The sequence below is a fragment of the Saccoglossus kowalevskii genome, chromosome 14 (genome assembly GCF_978046115.1).
Source record: "Saccoglossus kowalevskii chromosome 14, keSacKowa6.1, whole genome shotgun sequence".
Lineage (NCBI taxonomy): Eukaryota > Metazoa > Hemichordata > Enteropneusta > Harrimaniidae > Saccoglossus > Saccoglossus kowalevskii.
Window position 1 is genome coordinate 4,189,233 of NC_140654.1, and position 20,474 is coordinate 4,209,706.

The window sequence follows — 20,474 nt, forward strand, 5'->3', positions numbered from 1 at the left end:
AGGTTGATGCATGAAGACAGTACAGTGATCGTATTGACTGACACATAGCAGAGGTTGATGCATGAAGACAGTACAGTGATCATATTGACTGACACATATCAGAGGTTGATGCATGAAGACAGTACAGTGATCATATTGACTGACACATAGCAGAGGTTGATGCATAAAGACAGTACAGTGATCATATTGACTGACACATAGCAGAGGTTGATGCATGAAGGCAATACAGTGATCATATTGACTGACACATATCAGAGGTTGATGCATGAAGACAGTACAGTGATCATATTGACTGACACATAGCAGAGGTTGATGCATGAAGACAGTACAGTGATCATATTGACTGACACATATCAGAGGTTGATGCATGAAGACAGTACAGTGATCATATTGACTGACACATATCAGAGGTTGATGCATGAAGACAGTACAGTGATCATATTGACTGACACATAGCAGAGGTTGATGCATGAAGACAGTACAGTGATCATATTGACTGACATATATCAGAGGTTGATGTGTGAAGACAGTACAGTGATCATACTGACTGACACATATCAGAGGTTGATGCATGAAGACAGTACAGTGATCATATTGACTGACACATAGCAGAGGTTGATGCATGAAGACAGTACAGTGATCATATTGACTGACACATAGCAGAGGTTGATGCATGAAGACAGTACAGTGATCATATTGACTGACACATATCAGAGGTTGATGCGTGAAGACAGTACAGTGATCATACTGACTGACACATATCAGAGGTTGATGCATGAAGACAGTACAGTGATCATATTGACTGACACATAGCAGAGGTTGATGCATGAAGACAGTACAGTGATCGTATTGACTGACACATATCAGAGGTTGATGCATGAAGACAGTACAGTGATCATATTGACTGACACATAGCAGAGGTTGATGCATGAAGACAGTACAGTGATCATATTGACTGACACATAGCAGAGGTTGATGCATGAAGACAGTACAGTGATCATATTGACTGACACATAGCAGAGGTTGATGCATAAAATATTTAAATTGTAATGCAAATTTGTGAGCTGTGATGAACCACTTTAAGAACATTTTGATATAGTGTCATAACACATAAAGTATGTTCTGAACACGACCTTGCTTATTTCTTTTCACCCAATCAAACCCCAAACATCCTACTTTATTCTATGATTATTAGAAATATCTTTGAACAACATGCACAGAAAAAGATTGCTTTCATAGGACTGCTATTTGTAAGAATTTGTGTTTCTCCATTGCATATCACCTTACATGAAAGTTACCTACCAATATCATTTAACATTAAAGTTCAATTAATGCTCTTTTGACATGTTTTATATATATATCATGCTAGATAATCATTTGTAGACGTAATGAAATTGTAAATTATTATACTTATTATATAATACAACATGTAACGTCTACACACCTAAATGATTGAGTCAAGTATTTCCTGAGAGATGTTTGGTCAAGCAATTGTTATTAGACAATGACTTCCAATACAAAAGAATTGAGTAAACTGCTCTATGTTCAGTGGGGAAGGCATTTGGTTTACTGAATTGTACTGTGTCACTTGTTTATATTTTGCTCACTGATCAGCACTGGTTTGTGATCTTATCTGACAATATTAACCAGAACACATACATTCATATAGGATATCTGCACATACCCTACCAATTGAAAAACTTAGATATCAAGGGATACCTCCAGAGGAAAGAAAGTGCCAACATTGGCAATGAAATCCATGCACTTTTAGATTGTAACCATACTGGAATAACAAATGCTCGTACTGAATTTCTGAATGTAGTTAGCATTTATAATGAAAGTATCCTTAAACTATCAAAACAACAAGTCATTGTCAATGACACGTCCCCGTTCCGTTCATATTTGAGTGACATATACATTCAAAGCAGATCATGACCGAAATGCACCTGCATATGTACAACACATTGTGCTAAATCTGAACAAAATCCATCCATGCATGACTGAGATCCGGTTCTGGAATTGTGAAAATACGTGATTTTGATGCATTTTCGGCCTTAAAATGGCCATCATTCCGCTATTGTTAAGCAGATCATGAAACAAATGCACATACATATTTGTGACATGATGTACCTTGTGTGTGTGAAGTTTGAACTTGATCAATCCAGACATGTCTCGGATACGGATCCAGAACTGAATTCTTTAAAACAAAATGGCCGCCAGTCGGCTATTTCGAACTTGATCCGGAAAAAAAAATGACGTGCATCAAGGTCCTATTATGTTTAATGTATGTACCAAATTTGAATGAAATCCGTCCATGCATAACTGAGATCTGGGTCCGGAATGGTGAAAATGTGCGATTTCAATGCATTTTCGGCCTTAAAGCGGCCCCCATTTGGCTATCGTTAATGAGATCATGAAACAAATGCACATACATATTTGTGACATGATGTACCTTGTGTGTGTGAAGTTTGAACTTGATCAATCCAGACATGTCTCGGATACGGATCCAGAACTGAATTCTTTAAAACAAAATGGCCGCCAGTCGGCTATTTCGAACTTGATCCGAAAAAAAAAATGACGTGCATCAAGGTCCTATTATGTTTAATGTATGTACCAAATTTGAATGAAATCCGTCCATGCATAACTGAGATCCGGGTCCGGAATGGTGAAAATGTGCGATTTCAATGCATTTTCGGCCTTAAAGTGGCCGCCATTTGGCTATCGTTAATGAGATCATGAAACAAATGCACATACATATTTGTGACATGATGTACCTTGTGTGTGTGAAGTTTGAACTCGATCAATCCAGACATGTCTCGGATACGGATCCAGAACTGAATTCTTTAAAACAAAATGGCCGCCAGTCGGCCATTTCGAACCCGATCCAAAAAAAAAAATGACGTGCATCAAGGTCCTATTATGCTTAATGTATGTACCAAATTTGAACAAAATCCGTCCATGCATAACTGAGATCCGGGTCCGGAATGGTGAAAATGTGCGATTTTGATGCATTTTCGGCCTTAAAATGGCCACTATTCGGCTATCGTTAATCGGATCATGAAAAAAATGCATGTGCATATGTCCCATATAATGTGTGATGTATGAGTGAAGTTTGAACTTAATCGGTCCATGCATGTTCGAGATACAGGTGATCACGGACGCACGGACGCACGGACGCACGGACGCACACAGGGCAAAACATAAGTCCCCGTTTTCGGACTGCGTCCGAACGGGGACTAACAAATGTTTACAGAAATTTTAAGTTCGAAAGATGGGTTCATTGCCAATAGTGCTAGCAAATTTATTGACAGTATATTATTTTACTATAAGTAATTTTACTTACTTAGATTTTAGTTATTTATGTATTTTCTTTTGTCTCGTGTGTGTACTTGTGTTTTATTATATTTAATGTCTTTTGACCACAGATAATGTAACAAAATATATTACTTAGTGTCAAATAAAATACTACTATAATAATAATACTATACTATACTACATTCATATATCTTATGTTTGGATGCAAACAAATTTGCATGTAGATAGATAGATAACAGCTTTATTACAACTGTGTAGAAAATTTTACATTTCTAATTTAGAGTTTAAAATGTAATAACGTTAATAATGAATAACTAAAAAAGTAAGTAAACAAAAGTTGATAAAATGAAAAGTAAAATAAGTGACTGACTATTCTATTTGTTTGTCCAAGTACACATCAAGGGATATGAGAGTCTTTTTATGTTTTGATTGTTATATATATTTAAACTGTTTCTTTATTCAAATTAAGGGAATTTGCATTTGCACTGTTGATAGTGTGAAACATTGTGTATAATATACAATGTATTAAATAATGTTCCTCATTTTCAATTTTGTTACAATGAGAGCATAACCTGTCTTCCACTGGCATGTATGTAAAATGTAGGTCCACTATATAAGCAGAGACTTATTGGGAAAATATATTATGTATATGGCTTGGTACATGTATGTACAAGATTTACAACATTTCCAACTTGAGGATTTACATTAAAAACCAGTAAATGTTTTTATTGAGATTTCACTGGATGTTGTAAGATTAGAATATTTATTTATTTCTATGTGTAAATATATTCAAACTGTGAGCAAAGTTGGCCGATGATGAACAATATATTTAAGAATGTACATTGTATTGACAAAATCTTGGTGGTTTTCACTATAAGTGTGATTTTAGAATAAAGTACGAAGTGCCTAATTATAAAAAATGTCTTTATGGTGAATGTTTAGATTATATCAATGTTTTCAACAAATAATCACAGAGTACTGTAAAATCTGTATTAGAAGCCGCATCCCTAATAGAAGTCGCACCCATTTTTTTTGAATAATTGAGAACCAAAAATTCATCATTTCTCATATGTGTAGATGCTCTATTAGAAGCCGCATCCCCTCTGTTGCATTGTACCATTTTAATAGAAGCCGCGGTTTCTAATACAGATTTTACAGTACTACAATTTCATGAAAAAAGTAATATCTACTGATTGCCGACCAGATTTTCATCAAGATATAGCAGGTAAAATAAAAAATATTTTGAGATACTGCATCTGATTACAGCTGCTTTATAAAAGATGTAATTATCATCTTATCTGTATGTGGATATTGTAGTAGGTAATTACATGAATGTATGATAACTCTCTGCATACAAACTTGTATTAAATGACATACATGTACATGTACTTGGGCAGCAAGCAATAATAAATATTCTAAAACATTAACAGTTAACGACTAAAAAGAATCAGTCTCTTACAGTTGCTCTGCATGTAAATATGCCACAGTAGTACCATTGAATTAAATGTATACAAACTTGCATATGTCATCACATGTGACTAATTTCAAACATAACACAATGACAAGCAGTACATGTCATCACATGTGACTCAATTCCTACATAACACAATGACAAGCAGTACATGTCATCACATGTGACTCAATTCCAACATAACACAATGACAAGCAGTACATGTCATCACATGTGACTCAATTCAAACATAACACAATGACAAGCAATGCATGTCATCACATGTGGCTCAATTCCTACATAACACAATGACAAGCAGTACATGTCATCACATGTGGCTCAATTCAAACATAACACAATGACAAGCAGTACATGTCATCACATGTGGCTCAATTCCTACATAACACAATGACAAGCAGTACATGTCATCACATGTGGCTCAATTCCTACATAACACAATGACAAGCAGTACATGTCATCACATGTGACTCAATTCCAACATAACACAATGACAAGCAGTACATGTCATCACATGTGGCTCAATTCAAACATAACACAATGACAAGCAGTACATGTCATCACATGTGGCTCAATTCAAACATAACACAATGACAAGTAGTACATATCATCACATGTGACTCAATTCCTACATAACACAATGACAAGCAGTACATGTCATCACATGTGACTCAATTCAAACATACCACAATGACAAGCAGTACATGTCATCACATGTGACTCAATTCAAACATACCACAATGACAAGCAGTACATGTCATCACATGTGGCTCAATTCAAACATAACACAATGACAAGCAGTACATGTCATCACATGTGACTGAATTCCAACATAACACAATGACAAGCAGTACATGTCATCACATGTGACTCAATTCCAACATAACACAATGACAAGCAGTACATGTCATCACATGTGACAATTCCAACATAACACAATGACAAGCAGTACATGTCATCACATGTGACTCAATTCCAACATAACACAATGACAAGCAGTACATGTCATCACATGTGACTCAATTCCAACATAACACAATGACAAGCAGTACATGTCATCACATGTGACTCAATTCGAACATAACACATTAACAAGCAGTCCATGTCATCACATGTGATTCAAACATAACACAATGTATATTGATGCTGCAAAGACAGCTTGTTCAAGATTTCTTAGAAATGGTCCACACTGGGTTTTGGTTTCAAGGAAGAAGTGAACAAAGCCAGCCCTGTATCCTTGTTTATAATAGTTACATGTACACATGATAATAGCGCATACAGGACTTTTCACTGTGAAGGGAGACAGAGAAATGAACAGAATTCTGTATCTCACTCTACCACTGAGAATATGTGTGTCTGTAGCGACCTTCTTTAAACTTCCAGCCTGTGATCCTGCAGCTATGGATTTCTTATAATGGATATTGAATACACTAGAAGCAGTGTGCAAACACTGTGTTCTGGTGTTGTGCCTTGTCATTTGAAATTATTTGATTGTAACAAGTTGATTGTAACAAGTCTGGTTAATTAGTTAAAAATTTGTATTTAGATCCTGGAGTCTATACAAATCTTCCACTAAGCATGGCTATCATTGAATTGAATGTGAACATTTTCAACATGACAATAAATAAATTGTAAAAATTATCCAAATTGCATCTTGATCATTAACAACATGGTATATTTATTACCTGCACTGGTGCAGCATGCAGGTACTGTGTTCAGTGGCGTACATGTAGATAGATATTTTAATTGACGCAAAATTTAGTATGAATGAAAAAAACATGCAATAAAACCATGGTCAAGTAAAACACAAACAAAAAATAGACTAAACTAAAGCTTAGAAATAAAATCAATAAAAATCAATAAATAATACATTCATAAATAATACATAAATTCATCCCCAATAGCCTGTTCATTACATAGAGAACAAAACCTTTACTCTGGAGGTGTTTTATTATATCTAAGTTTTTCAATAGGCAATGAGTGAGAAGAAATGCAAAACTTAGTGGAGCTGATTCTGTGTTGCACATTTTTGATTTGTTCTAAATATGGTTCAAATTCAAAATTTTGCTTAAACTCGTTATAAGCATGTATATTCATGTATGCGTGTGTATATTATGTACAAATGTCAAAACTCAAAGGGAAACATAGCTAGTGTCTTTGAACATATTACACGCACAAAAAACTTTTAGGTTTTTTTATATATGTTTCAAGGAAAACTACAGGAAAGAAATTGGTACTTCCTTCAAACTACATGTACACACACTATCAAGTGACTCGTGAGAATTCCTTTTTAGGGCAAAAAGTCAAAGTCTGAGTATGTGTGTATGTGTATTTTCTTAATAAGTACTCTAAAGAGAAAATAGCTAATGGTTCAAACTGAACATACTGATTAGATTCTGAGGTCAATGTCACATTTATGGCCAGAACTACATGTCAGCCAACTAAATACTAATTTTGTGGTTCTAAGAATTGAATAAAAAATGAGTTCCATCAAATACACTTAGGACTGTATGCATGGACAGACAAGACCCAATTAGTATAATTACATGTATATCAATATAAATTTATTTTCACCTCACCGCAACACAAACTGACAGCTATGGTATGCATGTGACTATTCGATGGGGTCAGAGTGCTTGCCCACACCTAATGTTTAGAACAAATTCTCACAATTGGCATCAGCAGAGATACCAAACATAATGATAACTACTCCATTGGATAAATCACTAGTATGGTGGAGTTCTCAAATTTAACAACCTTCCATTTACATTATTTTTTAAATACCTAATATATATTCCATGAACCAAGCAGCTATAATATATCTATGAAACAATTAATTGGATATACATGTAGCTAAGAAAATTAATAATTAGACATCAATAACGAAAGCTAATTAATTAGAACTTACAAAGGTCTGTGTACCTTAATTGATGAATAAAATGAAGCAATTTAAAAATATTGGAAACTAAGAGTGATTGATTGATTGATGAATAATAATAAAAACAATCAGTTTTACATATCCTAAATTGTAACATATACTATTACAGAACATTTTACATACATACATGTACATATTTCCTTGGATAAACCGCAATATACACAGAATGACAGACATAACTCCACTCAAGGGCGGTAGGCATAAGTTTAAGATAAGCCAGGATTGATGACAATTTTTAAATGTGACCATTTATTTGAATAATGACAATAAGTACAATTACTTTGAATAACTATGTCTAAACGTACCTTTCGGACACATCGCATATCAGACTTCTAGTAAGCGAACATTGTTTATAACCACATCATCATTATTTTAGTGTGAAAGAGTACATTACTTTTTATATGATGGTTTTGAAAAACCTTTATGAATACAGAAACAAACCAAATTTTTCATGAACATATTGAAAATTTTGCTTGATCGAGCCTATTTTTGAGTTATCGCACCCTGACGCCGGTTGTACAAATATTGTTTAAAATCAGAGTCACTCGGGAAGTTGGTTGTTAACAATGCGTCAGTAGCTGCGGTAGTGTGAGGGTTGTTTTATTTCCGGTAAACTTATTTTACCCGTCATCGAACTAACTTTAAATATGCACAGAACGGCAGTAACCATTTAGTGACAGCGATGCATCATGAGTGACTGACGATTAAATTTCACAGCAAATATTCGATATTGAGCCCAGATCAGTGAGTTATATTTTTTAATGATTGAACATGGTGTTACCTTGTCTTATATAAGACTGACATGCATAATAATGTGAAGAAGAGCACGGTACACGTAAGCAATGGTACGAGCATTGGATGAAAAATTGTAGGTCACATGGCGAACACCTATTGTTCAGCTTTGAATGTGTCATACCCCATCTATTATTATGAAGAGTAAGATGAGAGCGTCCTACATTTGAACTTTTTCAAAAAGTGTGCAGCTATGTCTTGTATGCACTAGACCACAGTCACTCTCCTAGTAGAGTGACTGTGGCTAGATGTACCCGGTACATGTACGTTTTCTAAAACTCAGAGTCTGAGCAAACCAATACATGTACGAGTTTGAGTCAAAACATGTCACTACAGTAATAGTCGTTGTACGGTTTTTTTCATTTCTAGAATTTTGCTAATAACTTTCAAGGAGGAAAATATTCATGTATTATTTCTCATATTCTATTAAGGTAGTGAGAGGGGAAAAAATAGAAATTTCGGATTATGAAACATTGTATTGTGTACTTTCTTTATCTTTGGTTCAAATTTATTGTGCATGATGCATTTGGTGCGTAATTTCAGTTTATTCTCAAAAATCTAGTTATGGGTAAACATGTCTTCCATGCATTTACATATAATGTTGAGTGGCAGACTGAAGACAAAGGATTAATTTGCATACTAATTCCAGCTTTATTATATCCTGTGTAATCTATAAATAGTGTCCATTACGCAATCGAAACACAGACAAACATTACACTATTAATAGTATTTCAAGCTTTTCTCGGTGTTTTAATAACCTAATATATCATGGGAAGGAGTTCTAAGATGAAAAAACTGGCTACCCGACGCCGGTAAAAAATATGAATGAAATATTATTGATCAATACCAAAAATTATTGATCAATTCCAAAAATAACAATACCAAAACCACAGGTTGGTCCACAGGTGGTTGGTCTGGTAAAATTTTACATTCAATTTTCAAAATTAAGTCACGATCGGTGAATGAGCTCGATCAATACGTACCGTAAAAGTATTCCAGCTAAAAAATAAATAACGAATAAAAACGGCCACATGCCCAGGTAAAAAGAGGAGTCACAGCCAAGCTTAGATCAAAGGTATCAAGATGGTCACCGCTGTTTGTACATCGATCAGGGAGTTTATTTGCCGAACAGACCAAGGCGGACAGTTTCCTCTTAGCGCAGTGAGGATTACGATGCATTAGCATACTACGGACGCCTTCGACAGCACTCAGTGATTTTCGTGACAATTCCAGTCAAATTCTAATAAACAAATATATCGATAACGTGCACGAGTTTGACTACGATGCTGAAACTGTTATATCCTTCAATTCAGAAGACGTAAACGAAATCGAAGAGCATATTACAGACGAAGAATTGTTTTGCATATGTTGTGAATGAAACGATTGCTCAAAAACAAAAAAATGGAGCAAATTTCTTGTACATGGTGTATAAAGAAAATTGACGCACTGCCATAGGAAGTAGGACATACCGGTACACGGGATATAAACTTCAAAAAGTGTCATTTTGAACCTCAAAATTCAGTCTCTGGTACAACGCGGTGCGGCCCATGTCATGCACCATTGCAAAGATCATTAAATGAGCTTTATTTTGTACTAAAAACAGTACTAGCAAGGTATCGAAACATTACCATATTGCCTATGAAAAAAATACAACGGAAAATGTGCTGAAAAACGAGAAATTACATAAACTTAACAAGAAATTCTCTGATTTTCAAAATTCCAACTTTCCCGTGCTCACAAACACTATTCCTGCAAGTATAAAAGATCTGTGCATGCGTTGTGCCCTTTGGCATTTACTGCGACACTGTAAAACAAGACCTTGGAGTGTGTACTGTACGCAGCAACGCTTGAGGATAAATGACGCGTCGGCAACGATCCTGGGGTGAAAGGACAATAAGACAAAGGGAATTATAGGATTAAACTTGGTAAAACAAAAGAAGTTTAGGAAGATTATTTTGGCTGTGACTCCTCTTTTTACCTCCATGAACAGAGCTTGACATGTATGAATAATTTATTGGGCTTCAGAAAAAAACTTGTCAAATTTAGTTATAGCCATAAATATTTGGTGACCAGTCGATGAACAAATTGAAAATTATGATTCACATGGAAGTTCTTCGGTATTGAAAATCATCAACCCTACGCTTGTTTACTTTATTTCACAACTTGCAGAGAAAACTGATTCGCCGTGGACCCTACTGTATCTCAGCCATGTATTTTCTTTTTGATCTGAGGTCTAATCCCACCCGTTTGTCAAAATATAGCAAAGTTTTTTCAGTGAAGCCTATCACAGCACACACAAAAAAAAAAAAAAAAAATATGTGAATTGATGCCAGAGATTGGATGGTACGATGACCCTTCAATTAACGTAAAATATACTTTGTTACAGCATCATTGATTGGCTAAAAGTCACCTGATCGGAGCACCGCCTGGGTAACAGAACCATATTTGCCCGTATTATCATGGAGGTCCATGGTATTATCAACAGGACTATGCAAGAGAACCACACTAACATTTTCAACCATTTTTAGAGCGGAAGTTGCCATCAAATGTCAAAAAACTCATGAATTTTATGGATTCCAAAATAAAAATAAAATAAAGCTAGCGATTGTTAAGGATTGTTAAGAATGGTTATTAATTTATTCCCAGATGCTCTTCGAATTTTTATTTCAAGGTAAGAAATGGCTAGTTGAAGTTGCATCGACTTCCAAGGCGGCAGTTTCAACGGAACAACTCTAGCTCTGTTGTAGTTTCGTGATGTAAAATAAAACATATAATTATTTGGGTTTTCAGCCCACAAACTACGGGACATGATCCCTATGAATTACGGTCAATGTTTGTCCTGTCTCAGCTGATTGTGTTAATTGTGTTGGGACCAACGCCTGTTCTAAACTCAGTATGGAAAAACAAACGGGGATCGATATTCCAAACAAATTATTGGGACATGGTCGACAGACATTCCGAATAATCAAAATTATTAATAAAAGACGAGATTTTTCTAGATATTTACAAACATACTGTCATGACAAACATATGTACAATTCACAAATACACAAAGAGGCGTAATATTAGGTTTTATTTTAGGCTTAGAAATATTTTCTGTCACTCAGTCCATGCATGGAACTGCCATTTAGCTTCATGGTCCTTCAGTTTGTTATTGCCTTGGGGGAAAACAACAATAATTATACAAAACGTAAACATATTGAGAAGACTCAACAATCAGGAAAGAAAACCCAGACAACCATGTCAGAATATTGTTTAAACTATTTGAACTTTTGACGGCTGTCAACCTCAGAAATTTATTGTTAGTCCGAATTTTAAGTGAGCGGGTTTGCACAGTCAAAAATAAAGTGGAAATTGTCCGGGCGAATTCAACAAGCAGTCGCAAAAGCGAGCGAAAAAAAGTGATTGAAAAGCAGAAGCGAGCGAGAGGTTGGGCGAAATGAGTACTGTACTCTAGTAGACTATTCAACACCGTCCTGCTCATGGTTCCCTTGTGACCATGGCCAACATTTCCTTTTTAATGTAGGAAAAACAACTAGCGCTGACTTGGAGCTAATTGATTATAACAAATTCGATAATGGTACACTCTCCATAGACTGAAAGTAATGCAAGCACATCTGTACTTGAAGACATGTATATTCTGTAAGTAAATATATGCTGTCATGATGGCCCAGCCTGTGTTTAGAAACTGATTGAATAAATTAATTGTGCGGTACGCCACTTAGTTAAAGTTAGCACCCACTTTCAATAAACTGCTAAGGTTTGTCACCTTTTAAGGAACAACCAACCAATTTTTCACGATGTAACAGTCCACGCAGATCAGATACTTGTATATTTACAAGTATGAACAAAATGTTAGACATTTAGTCATTAATTAGCTGTTTACATGTATCTGTGTCAAAGAGTTTGAGTTTTTACGGAAACTAATTTTTAACCATCATAACTATTGAAGAAGTCCTCTTTTAACATTTTTCTCTATGCTAACGATATACAAATTACACAATCTATTCACCACAAAATGGGCTAAAATATGATGTCTCATGGACATTTATATGAGCCCTTGACATTGAGTTACGGCCTTGACAACATGGAGACGTTCATAAAATTTAGTCCATAAAGTTCAATGGACATTATCTCCAGAAATATGGGGCACATAAAAGTTCTGAGACGCAAAGATCGTTATCTTATAAAGCAACAGTGAAAAGATCAGGAACACTGAGAAACGGTCAATCCCGCAAAAAAATTTGATGTTTAGGGGGTTCACGGGAACGATCGTAACTTAATCCCCTGAGCAAATATCAAGACGAAACATACATAATCATATTCTGCTATATCTCAGCTTTTTGAAAATATATACATTGCCATAACTGCATGCTTAGTAACTGGTGAGGAAAGTCCTAATCTCAATTAAACTATAACTTGTGTTTCCCCTCTCGCTACCTTAACCCAGGCACTTTTGCCTACCGCCCTTGCTCCACTATGGTCTATTATTTATCAACTTTATATCTTTATAGTTCATAAAGCAAGGTGCATTTCACATATTGTAGAACACCTAATATGTTGAGTCAATGCACAGCTACATTTATTTACAAGATTCTGTCTGATTGGCTATTCAACCTTAACACCTAACAGTTAGACCAATCAGAGGGTAGCTAATTATTTTTTTCAACATATCAAATTCAAGCTCGGAATTTCAATCACAGGCAAATCAAAGAGTCACACTGTTTTTATGCTGTATCTTTCAAATTACCAACTTGTTTTAGCCACTTGGCTAACATCAGCTGAATCATATGGGAAATGCTGGTATTCTCTTGGATTGATGCAGCAGGGGGAATGCACACAAATTGTGTAAATGCTTTCAAGTCAACAATACAATTCTCCACAGAGTAGAGCTCATTACAATGAAACTTTTTAAAATAAATTTTTGGTTTGAAATTCATTGGCATCAATAGGGTGATCAAAGGGAGAAATAACTTTCTATAGTGAAATCTAAAAATCACTGGCAATGGTGATCGGACATGGATGCTTAAAATTGGTTGATTAATTGATCAAAAATGAAATGATTCATAACTCACTTTTCAGTCAAGGCTTTAATGTAAGACAGAGCTATCGTGTACTGTGCATCATTGATCAGTCGTTTACAGTACTTGGGTTTAAGATGCACAAAGTCATTGTAGTAGTCTTCCATTGTTATGCATATAGTGTCCACTGCATTTGATGGTTTTAACTGGTGCCTATGAGAAATGAAAAAAATTCACTAACCACCCATGTTATAAACTGAATGGATAGTCAAATAAGGTTAATCTGTTGATCACCTATACGGAATATTTAGAAAATGCCTGGTGAGTTATTCGAGCAGAACTGACGTAACCACAGAATGTTGAAACTAAAGATAATATTAGACGCCAAACCAGCTCAGTCTTCAATAGTATTAGGTAATCAATTTCTGAAAACGACTTGACCATATTTCTATAGTTAGTGAACTAAAAAACCCAAATGACCATGCCCATTGACTGGAGCAATGTGTTTGTATTTAATTTATTTTGTAATTTTAAATGAACCCTAATTTTCTAGGCAACAGACAAAATTCAATGGACGAGAAAAGAGGGAACTGGTGGTGAAAAGAGTGTACTGGTGGTGAAAAGAGGGAACTGGTGATGAAAAGAGGGCACTGGCGATGAAAAGAGGGCAGTGACGATGAAAAAAGGGAACTGGTAATGAAAAGAGGGAACTGGTGGTGAAAAGAGGGCACTGACGATGAAAAGAGGGCACTGACAATGAAAAAAGGGAACTGGTAATGAAAAGAGGGAACTGGTGGTGAAAAGAGGGAACTGATAATGAAAAGAGGGCACTGACGATGAAAAAAAGGAACTGGTGATGAAAAAAAGGAACTGGTGATGAAAAGAGGGAACTGGTGATGAAAAGAGGGAACTGGTGATGAAAAGAGGGCACTGGCGATGAAAAGAGGGCACTGACGATGAAAAAAGGGAACTGGTAATGAAAAGAGGGAACTGGTGGTGAAAAGAGGGAACTGGTGGTGAAAAGAGGGCACTGGCGATGAAAAGAGGGCACTGGCGATGAAAAGAGGGCACTGACGATGAAAAAAGGGAACTGGTGATGAAAAGAGGGAACTGGTGATGAAAAGAGGGAACTGGTGGTGAAAAGAGGGAACTGGTGGTGAAAAGAGGGAACTGGTGGTGAAAAGAGGGAACTGGTGGTGAAAAGAGGGAACTGGTGGTGAAAAGAGTGCACTGGTGGTGAAAAGAGGGAACTGGTGGTGAAAAGAGGGAACTGGTGGTGAAAAGAAGGAACTGGTGGTGAAAAGAAGGAACTGGTGGTGAAAAGAGGGAACTGGTGGTGAAAAGAGGGGACTGGTGGTGAAAAGAGGGAACTGGTGGTGAAAAGTGCACTGGTGGTGAAAAGAGTGCACTGGTGGTGAAAAGAGGGGACTGGTGGTGAAAAGAGGGGACTGGTGGTGAAAAGAGGGATCTGGTGATGAAACAAGTGTACTGGTGGTGAAAAGAGTGCACTGGTGGTGAAAAGAGAGGATTGGTGGTGAAAAGAGGGAACTGGTGATGAAAAGAGGGAACTGGTGATGAAAAGAGGGAACTGGTGATGAAAAGAGGGAACTGGTGGTAAAACGAGGAAACTGGTGATGAAAAGAGTGAACTGGTGATGAAAAGAGGGAACTGGTGATGAAAAAGTGCACTGGTGGTAAAACGAGGAAACTGGTGATGAAAAGAGTGAAATGGTGATGAAAAGAGGGAACTGGTGATGAAAAAGTGCACTGGTGGTAAAACGAGGAAACTGGTGATGAAAAGAGTGAACTGGTGATGAAAAGAGGGAACTGGTGATGTAAAAGTGCACTGGTGGTAAAACGAGGAAACTGGTGATGAAAAGAGGGAACTGGTGATGAAAAAGTGCACTGGTGGTAAAACGAGGAAACTGGTGATGAAAAGGGGGAACTGGTGATGAAAAGGGGGGAACTGGTGATGAAAAGGGGGAACTGATGATGAAAAGGGGGAACTGGTGATGAAAAGGGGGAACTGGTGATGAAAAGGGGGAACTGGTGATGAAAAGGGGGAACTGGTGATGAAAAGAGGGAACTGGTGATGAAAAAAGTGTACTGGTGGTAAAACAAGGGAACTGGTGGTAAAAGATAGAACCGGTGATGGAAAGAGGGAACTGGTGGTGAAAAGAGGGGACTGGTGGTGGAAAGAGGGAACTGGTGGTGAAAAGAGGGGACTGGTGGTGGAAAGAGGGAACTGGTGGTGAAAAGAGGGGACTGGTGGTGAAAAGAGGGAACTGGTGGTGAAAAGAGGGAACTGGTGGTGAAAAGAGGGAACTGGTGGTGAAAAGACGGAACTGGAGATGAAAAGAGGGAACTGGTGGTGAAAAAAGTTTAAGATTTATATCTGATCAATGACAATATACAAATTAATTTTAGTTTTAAAAGAAATGAAAAAACAAATTGGGCATTTTCCAAAGAATTTATTATTCCAAAATCTTTGCATCAATTTCAATAGCATGGATCCACAAATTTAACGAAGATCATATTTAAATTTCCTTTTTGCTAGAGAAATCCTACTGAAATTGCTCAAATTCACAGCAAGGAATATTCTGGATTTCACAAAAGTTGCTAACCGTGTTATAGAATCCTAAAGAAATTTTACAGTTTAATGAGATTGTTAGACTTACCATGTCCTTGTTAGTATTTGTTGAAGGTGAGACTCTAAATCTAGAAATACTTCATCCAATAACAAACGATAGCTATACAAAAATAGAACATTGCTTTTAATTAAGTTTGTTTACCAGTATTTAATGCAGTCTCTTTACCAGGATTTAATCCGGTCTGTTTACCAGTGTTTAATCAAGTCGTTTTACCAGTATTTAATCAAGTCAGTTTACCAGTATTTAATCAAGTCTGTTTACCAGTATTTAATCAAGTCTGTTTACCAGTATTTATTTGGAGATTTTAATGAGGCAAGGAGAGAATTAAGAACAGCTAACACTTTCAAAACAGAAATTTTATGAAATTTTTCAAAATTATTCTTTGTAATAATTGGCTTGGTCTTAATTCAAAATTTTCAAAGATTTCAAAATATGAACCTCAAATGTATGCCTTTGATTCATTCTCCAATCCAAAATAGCCGAAATTAAAACTAAAGTTACACCATAGTTATTGTTTACATGGCAACAAATTTGGCTGTGCCTGATTTTTTATTTCCATTTTTTTTACTGGTTAAGCCATGTACATGTTCAATTGCTAAATTGAACAAATTTATTATTAATGAATTCAGTCATTATCAGTGTTTAGAGGAATGACAGTTGCTGTCACTATGACCACTGCTGTCACTAGTCAAACAAGCAGCCTATCGGCTGAGATAGCTCCGCTGTTAGCAATGCACATTTCAATTAAAGAACTAAAGATATCATTAAAATGAACAGCATGTATAGTATTAAAGCAATCAGACTTGCAGTTTTCAACAAGAAGTCGAAAATATTACTTTTCACCAAATATAACAAAAATATTCATCAAAATTAGAAAATTGAAGATATCATCATAAAATAAGCAAATTTGAGAGAAGACTATCTGTAGTATACCTTTATGTATAATATCAAAGCAATCAGACTTGCAGTTTTTAACAAGAAGTTGAAAATATCACTTTTTACCAAAAATGACCAAAGCAGTCATTTACAGCATGGCATTCAAAGCAGTCATTTACAGCATGACTTTCAAAGTAGTTATTTGCAGCATGGCATTAATGCAGTCATTTGCAACAGGACTTTCAATGCAGTTATTTATAGCATGACTTTCAAAGCAGTCATTTGCAGCATGGCGTTCAATGCAGTAATTTGCAACATGACTTGCAAAGCAGTCATTTACAGCATGGCATTCAATGCAGTCATTTACAGCATGACTTTCAAAGCAGTTAATTACAGCATGGCATTCAAAGCAGTTAATTACAGCATGGTATTCAAAGCAGTTAATTACAGCATGGCATTCAAAGCAGTTAATTACAGCATGGCATTCAAAGCAGTCATTTACAGCATGACTTTCAAAGCAGTTAATTACAGCATGGCATTCAAAGCAGTTAATTACAGCATGGCATTCAAAGCAGTTAATTACAGCATGGCATTCAAAGCAGTTAATTACAGCATGGCATTCAAAGCAGTTATTTACAGCATGGCATTCAAACCAGTCATTTACAGCATGGCATTCAATGTGGTCATTTACAGCATGGTATTCAAACCAGTTATTTACAGCATGGTATTCAAACCAGTTATTTACAGCATGGTATTCAAACCAGTTATTTACAGCATGGTATTCAAACCAGTTATTTACAGCATGGCATTCAAACCAGTTATTTACAGCATGGCATTCAAACCAGTCATTTACAGCATGGCATTCAAACCAGTCATTTACAGCATGGCATTCAAAGCAGTCATTTGCAGCATGGTATTCAAACCAGTTATTTACAGCATGGCATTCAAACCAGTTATTTACAGCATGGCATTCAAACCAGTTATTTACAGCATGGTATTCAAACCAGTTATTTACAGCATGGTATTCAAACCAGTTATTTACAGTATGGCATTCAAAACCAATTATTTACAGCATGGCATTCAAACCAGTTATTTACAGCATGGCATTCAAACCAGTCATTTATAGCATGGTATTCAAACCAGTTATTTACAGCATGGTATTCAAACCAGTTATTTACAGCATGGCATTCAAACCAGTTATTTACAGCATGGCATTCATAACATATTATAACATTTGAAGTTGTGAGTAATATAAGGAAATAATGAATAATGAGGAAAACTGGATACTTACGTCTCAGTGGCTAATTTATCAAAATCAATGACAACAGGTTGGCAGTGACTTGTATTCGTGGCATTTGAACTTGTATGCCTTATCTGAAATAAAAAATAATTATTTAATTAATAATTAATTAGTCAGTCAGTGTGACAAAACAGCAATATCGCTAAAAGTTCAACACCACAGCAATATCAAATAATTAACAGAAGAAACAACATTACACTTACTTACCTCAAGTTGTTCTGTGAATTCTGTAAATTTCTGGCAGTTATTAATAATTGCTATCTAGAAATTAAACAAAATTAACAGTAATGATTTGTAATATCAAAGTTATTAGCTAAAAATACTGCAAACCTTTAGTATATGGTTTGATATGCTAGTCAATGGGATTTCACCAAACTATAAAAATTTCTAAAATTTTAAAGCAGTTTCTAATTAGAAAACATGAAACAGGGCATCATCCTGAAATGAAAAAATCTCGGAGAGGTTCACATGTAGTACCTATATATGTAATATCAAAGCAATCAAACTTTTTTTTAACAAGAAGACGAAAATATCACTTTTAACCAAAAAATGACAAAAATATTCACCAAAATTAGAGAATTGAAGATATCATCATGAAATGAACAAATATAAGAGAGGTCTGCTCAAGGTACATATACACCAAGTATCAAAGCATTCAGACTTGTAGTTTCCAAGAAGAAGTTGAAAAAGTAAAAAAGTTGATGTGGACGACGGGCAATCACTCATATGATAAGCTCCAGCGGAGCTAATAAAAGTGAGCCCTGGAACTAGGATATAACAATTACAGATACAGTTCTTTCATTTACAAATAGTTTCTTGTTAGTGGCAGTATTGATATATGTAAAATTGTCTCAATTCACATAATTTCAAAGAATTACAAACACAAACATTAGTGCTACAATGTATACACATATTTGAGACAAAACTTCCGGGTTCATTCGTGAGCCACTGCAGCCGGCGATATGCTGTAGTTTGCATGATTCTGAAAAATATAATTATATAGTTTTCATGCATCTACTTTAAACCTCAAATATCCAAAGGGTTGCTGCAATGTTCTTTATTACGCTCTATGTTCGCAACCCAATAAAAACGAATGACATATTTAATGAGTAATTGAAAATCTAGATGGAAGAAATGAATAATTTTTTTTTTTGCAGAAACACTACTCAGCAATACTACTGTAACAGTGTATCTATATATCCAAAACTAGTACCGGATTCTGTCGTAAATTCTTCCATCCGAAATTTGCCCTGGTTGGGGTTCAAAATTTCAAAAAATTATCATCAAATATTTTTGGGCGACTTGTATTTTCATTGAAAAATCCACCTACACCGACTTTCAACTAAGCTAAATCTAAAATTTTATACATTTTTCCTTGTTGAATTAAAAAGTAGATCACCTAAAATTTTATTACAGTGTCACCCAGCGCTAATTACATGTAACCAATGAAAACGAATAGCTCATTTAATTATGTTAATGTTATTGAACCTAGCACGGAAGAGATTTGCTGATGTTGTTGTACAATCTTTTGACTTGGATTTTGATGGGAAACGGGCATGATTTGTTCTTGTTGTTTTTAAAAGATAAACTGAGCATTTGAAGAATAATTTAACATAACAGAGATAACAGCTCATTGTCCAAACGAAGCTTATACCCATTCATGCTAGTCACAATAAACATCATATTCTTGAAGTACATACATGAATATGGAGAACAAAGTATGCTTGACATTGAGTAATGTTGTTTCAATCCATGAGTTTAATAAGAGTATTAAATAAATTAGATATGGAAAATTGCTTATAAAACCCATTAAATCTGAGATAATGTAACAAAATTCTCAATGCATATTAATTAGTGATTTACAAGATAACCAATCAAAATCAATTAAGCCTCTTTGCCAAATAAAATACTATGTTATGCATAAAAAACTTTTATAACATAGCACTGTAACACTTGAGAGCAAAATTTGACAGCTAGCTCTTGAGATGACATTTATGAGAGTAAAATGCAAATATAAGTGGTCAAAAGCTGATCTCAATCTATAGCAGTGCCTGACAACCACTACAGCCATGTGACAACCACTACATCCATGTGACAACCACTACAGCCATGTG

General features: G+C 35.4%; 1 protein-coding gene across 1 annotated transcript in view; it reads right to left on the reverse strand.

The window, feature by feature from the left end:
* The window catches only part of LOC102803563 (exocyst complex component 3-like), an 85,917-nt gene that overhangs the window by 12,429 nt on the left and 53,014 nt on the right, over nucleotides 1–20,474 (reverse strand). The window contains exons 18-21 of the mRNA XM_085507806.1: nucleotides 18,568–18,621; nucleotides 18,352–18,434; nucleotides 16,212–16,283; nucleotides 13,589–13,747 (exon numbers count right to left, since the gene is read on the reverse strand). Of these exons, the coding sequence (XP_085363932.1) occupies nucleotides 13,589–13,747; nucleotides 16,212–16,283; nucleotides 18,352–18,434; nucleotides 18,568–18,621 (368 nt within the window). The remainder of the gene's footprint in view (nucleotides 1–13,588; nucleotides 13,748–16,211; nucleotides 16,284–18,351; nucleotides 18,435–18,567; nucleotides 18,622–20,474) is intronic.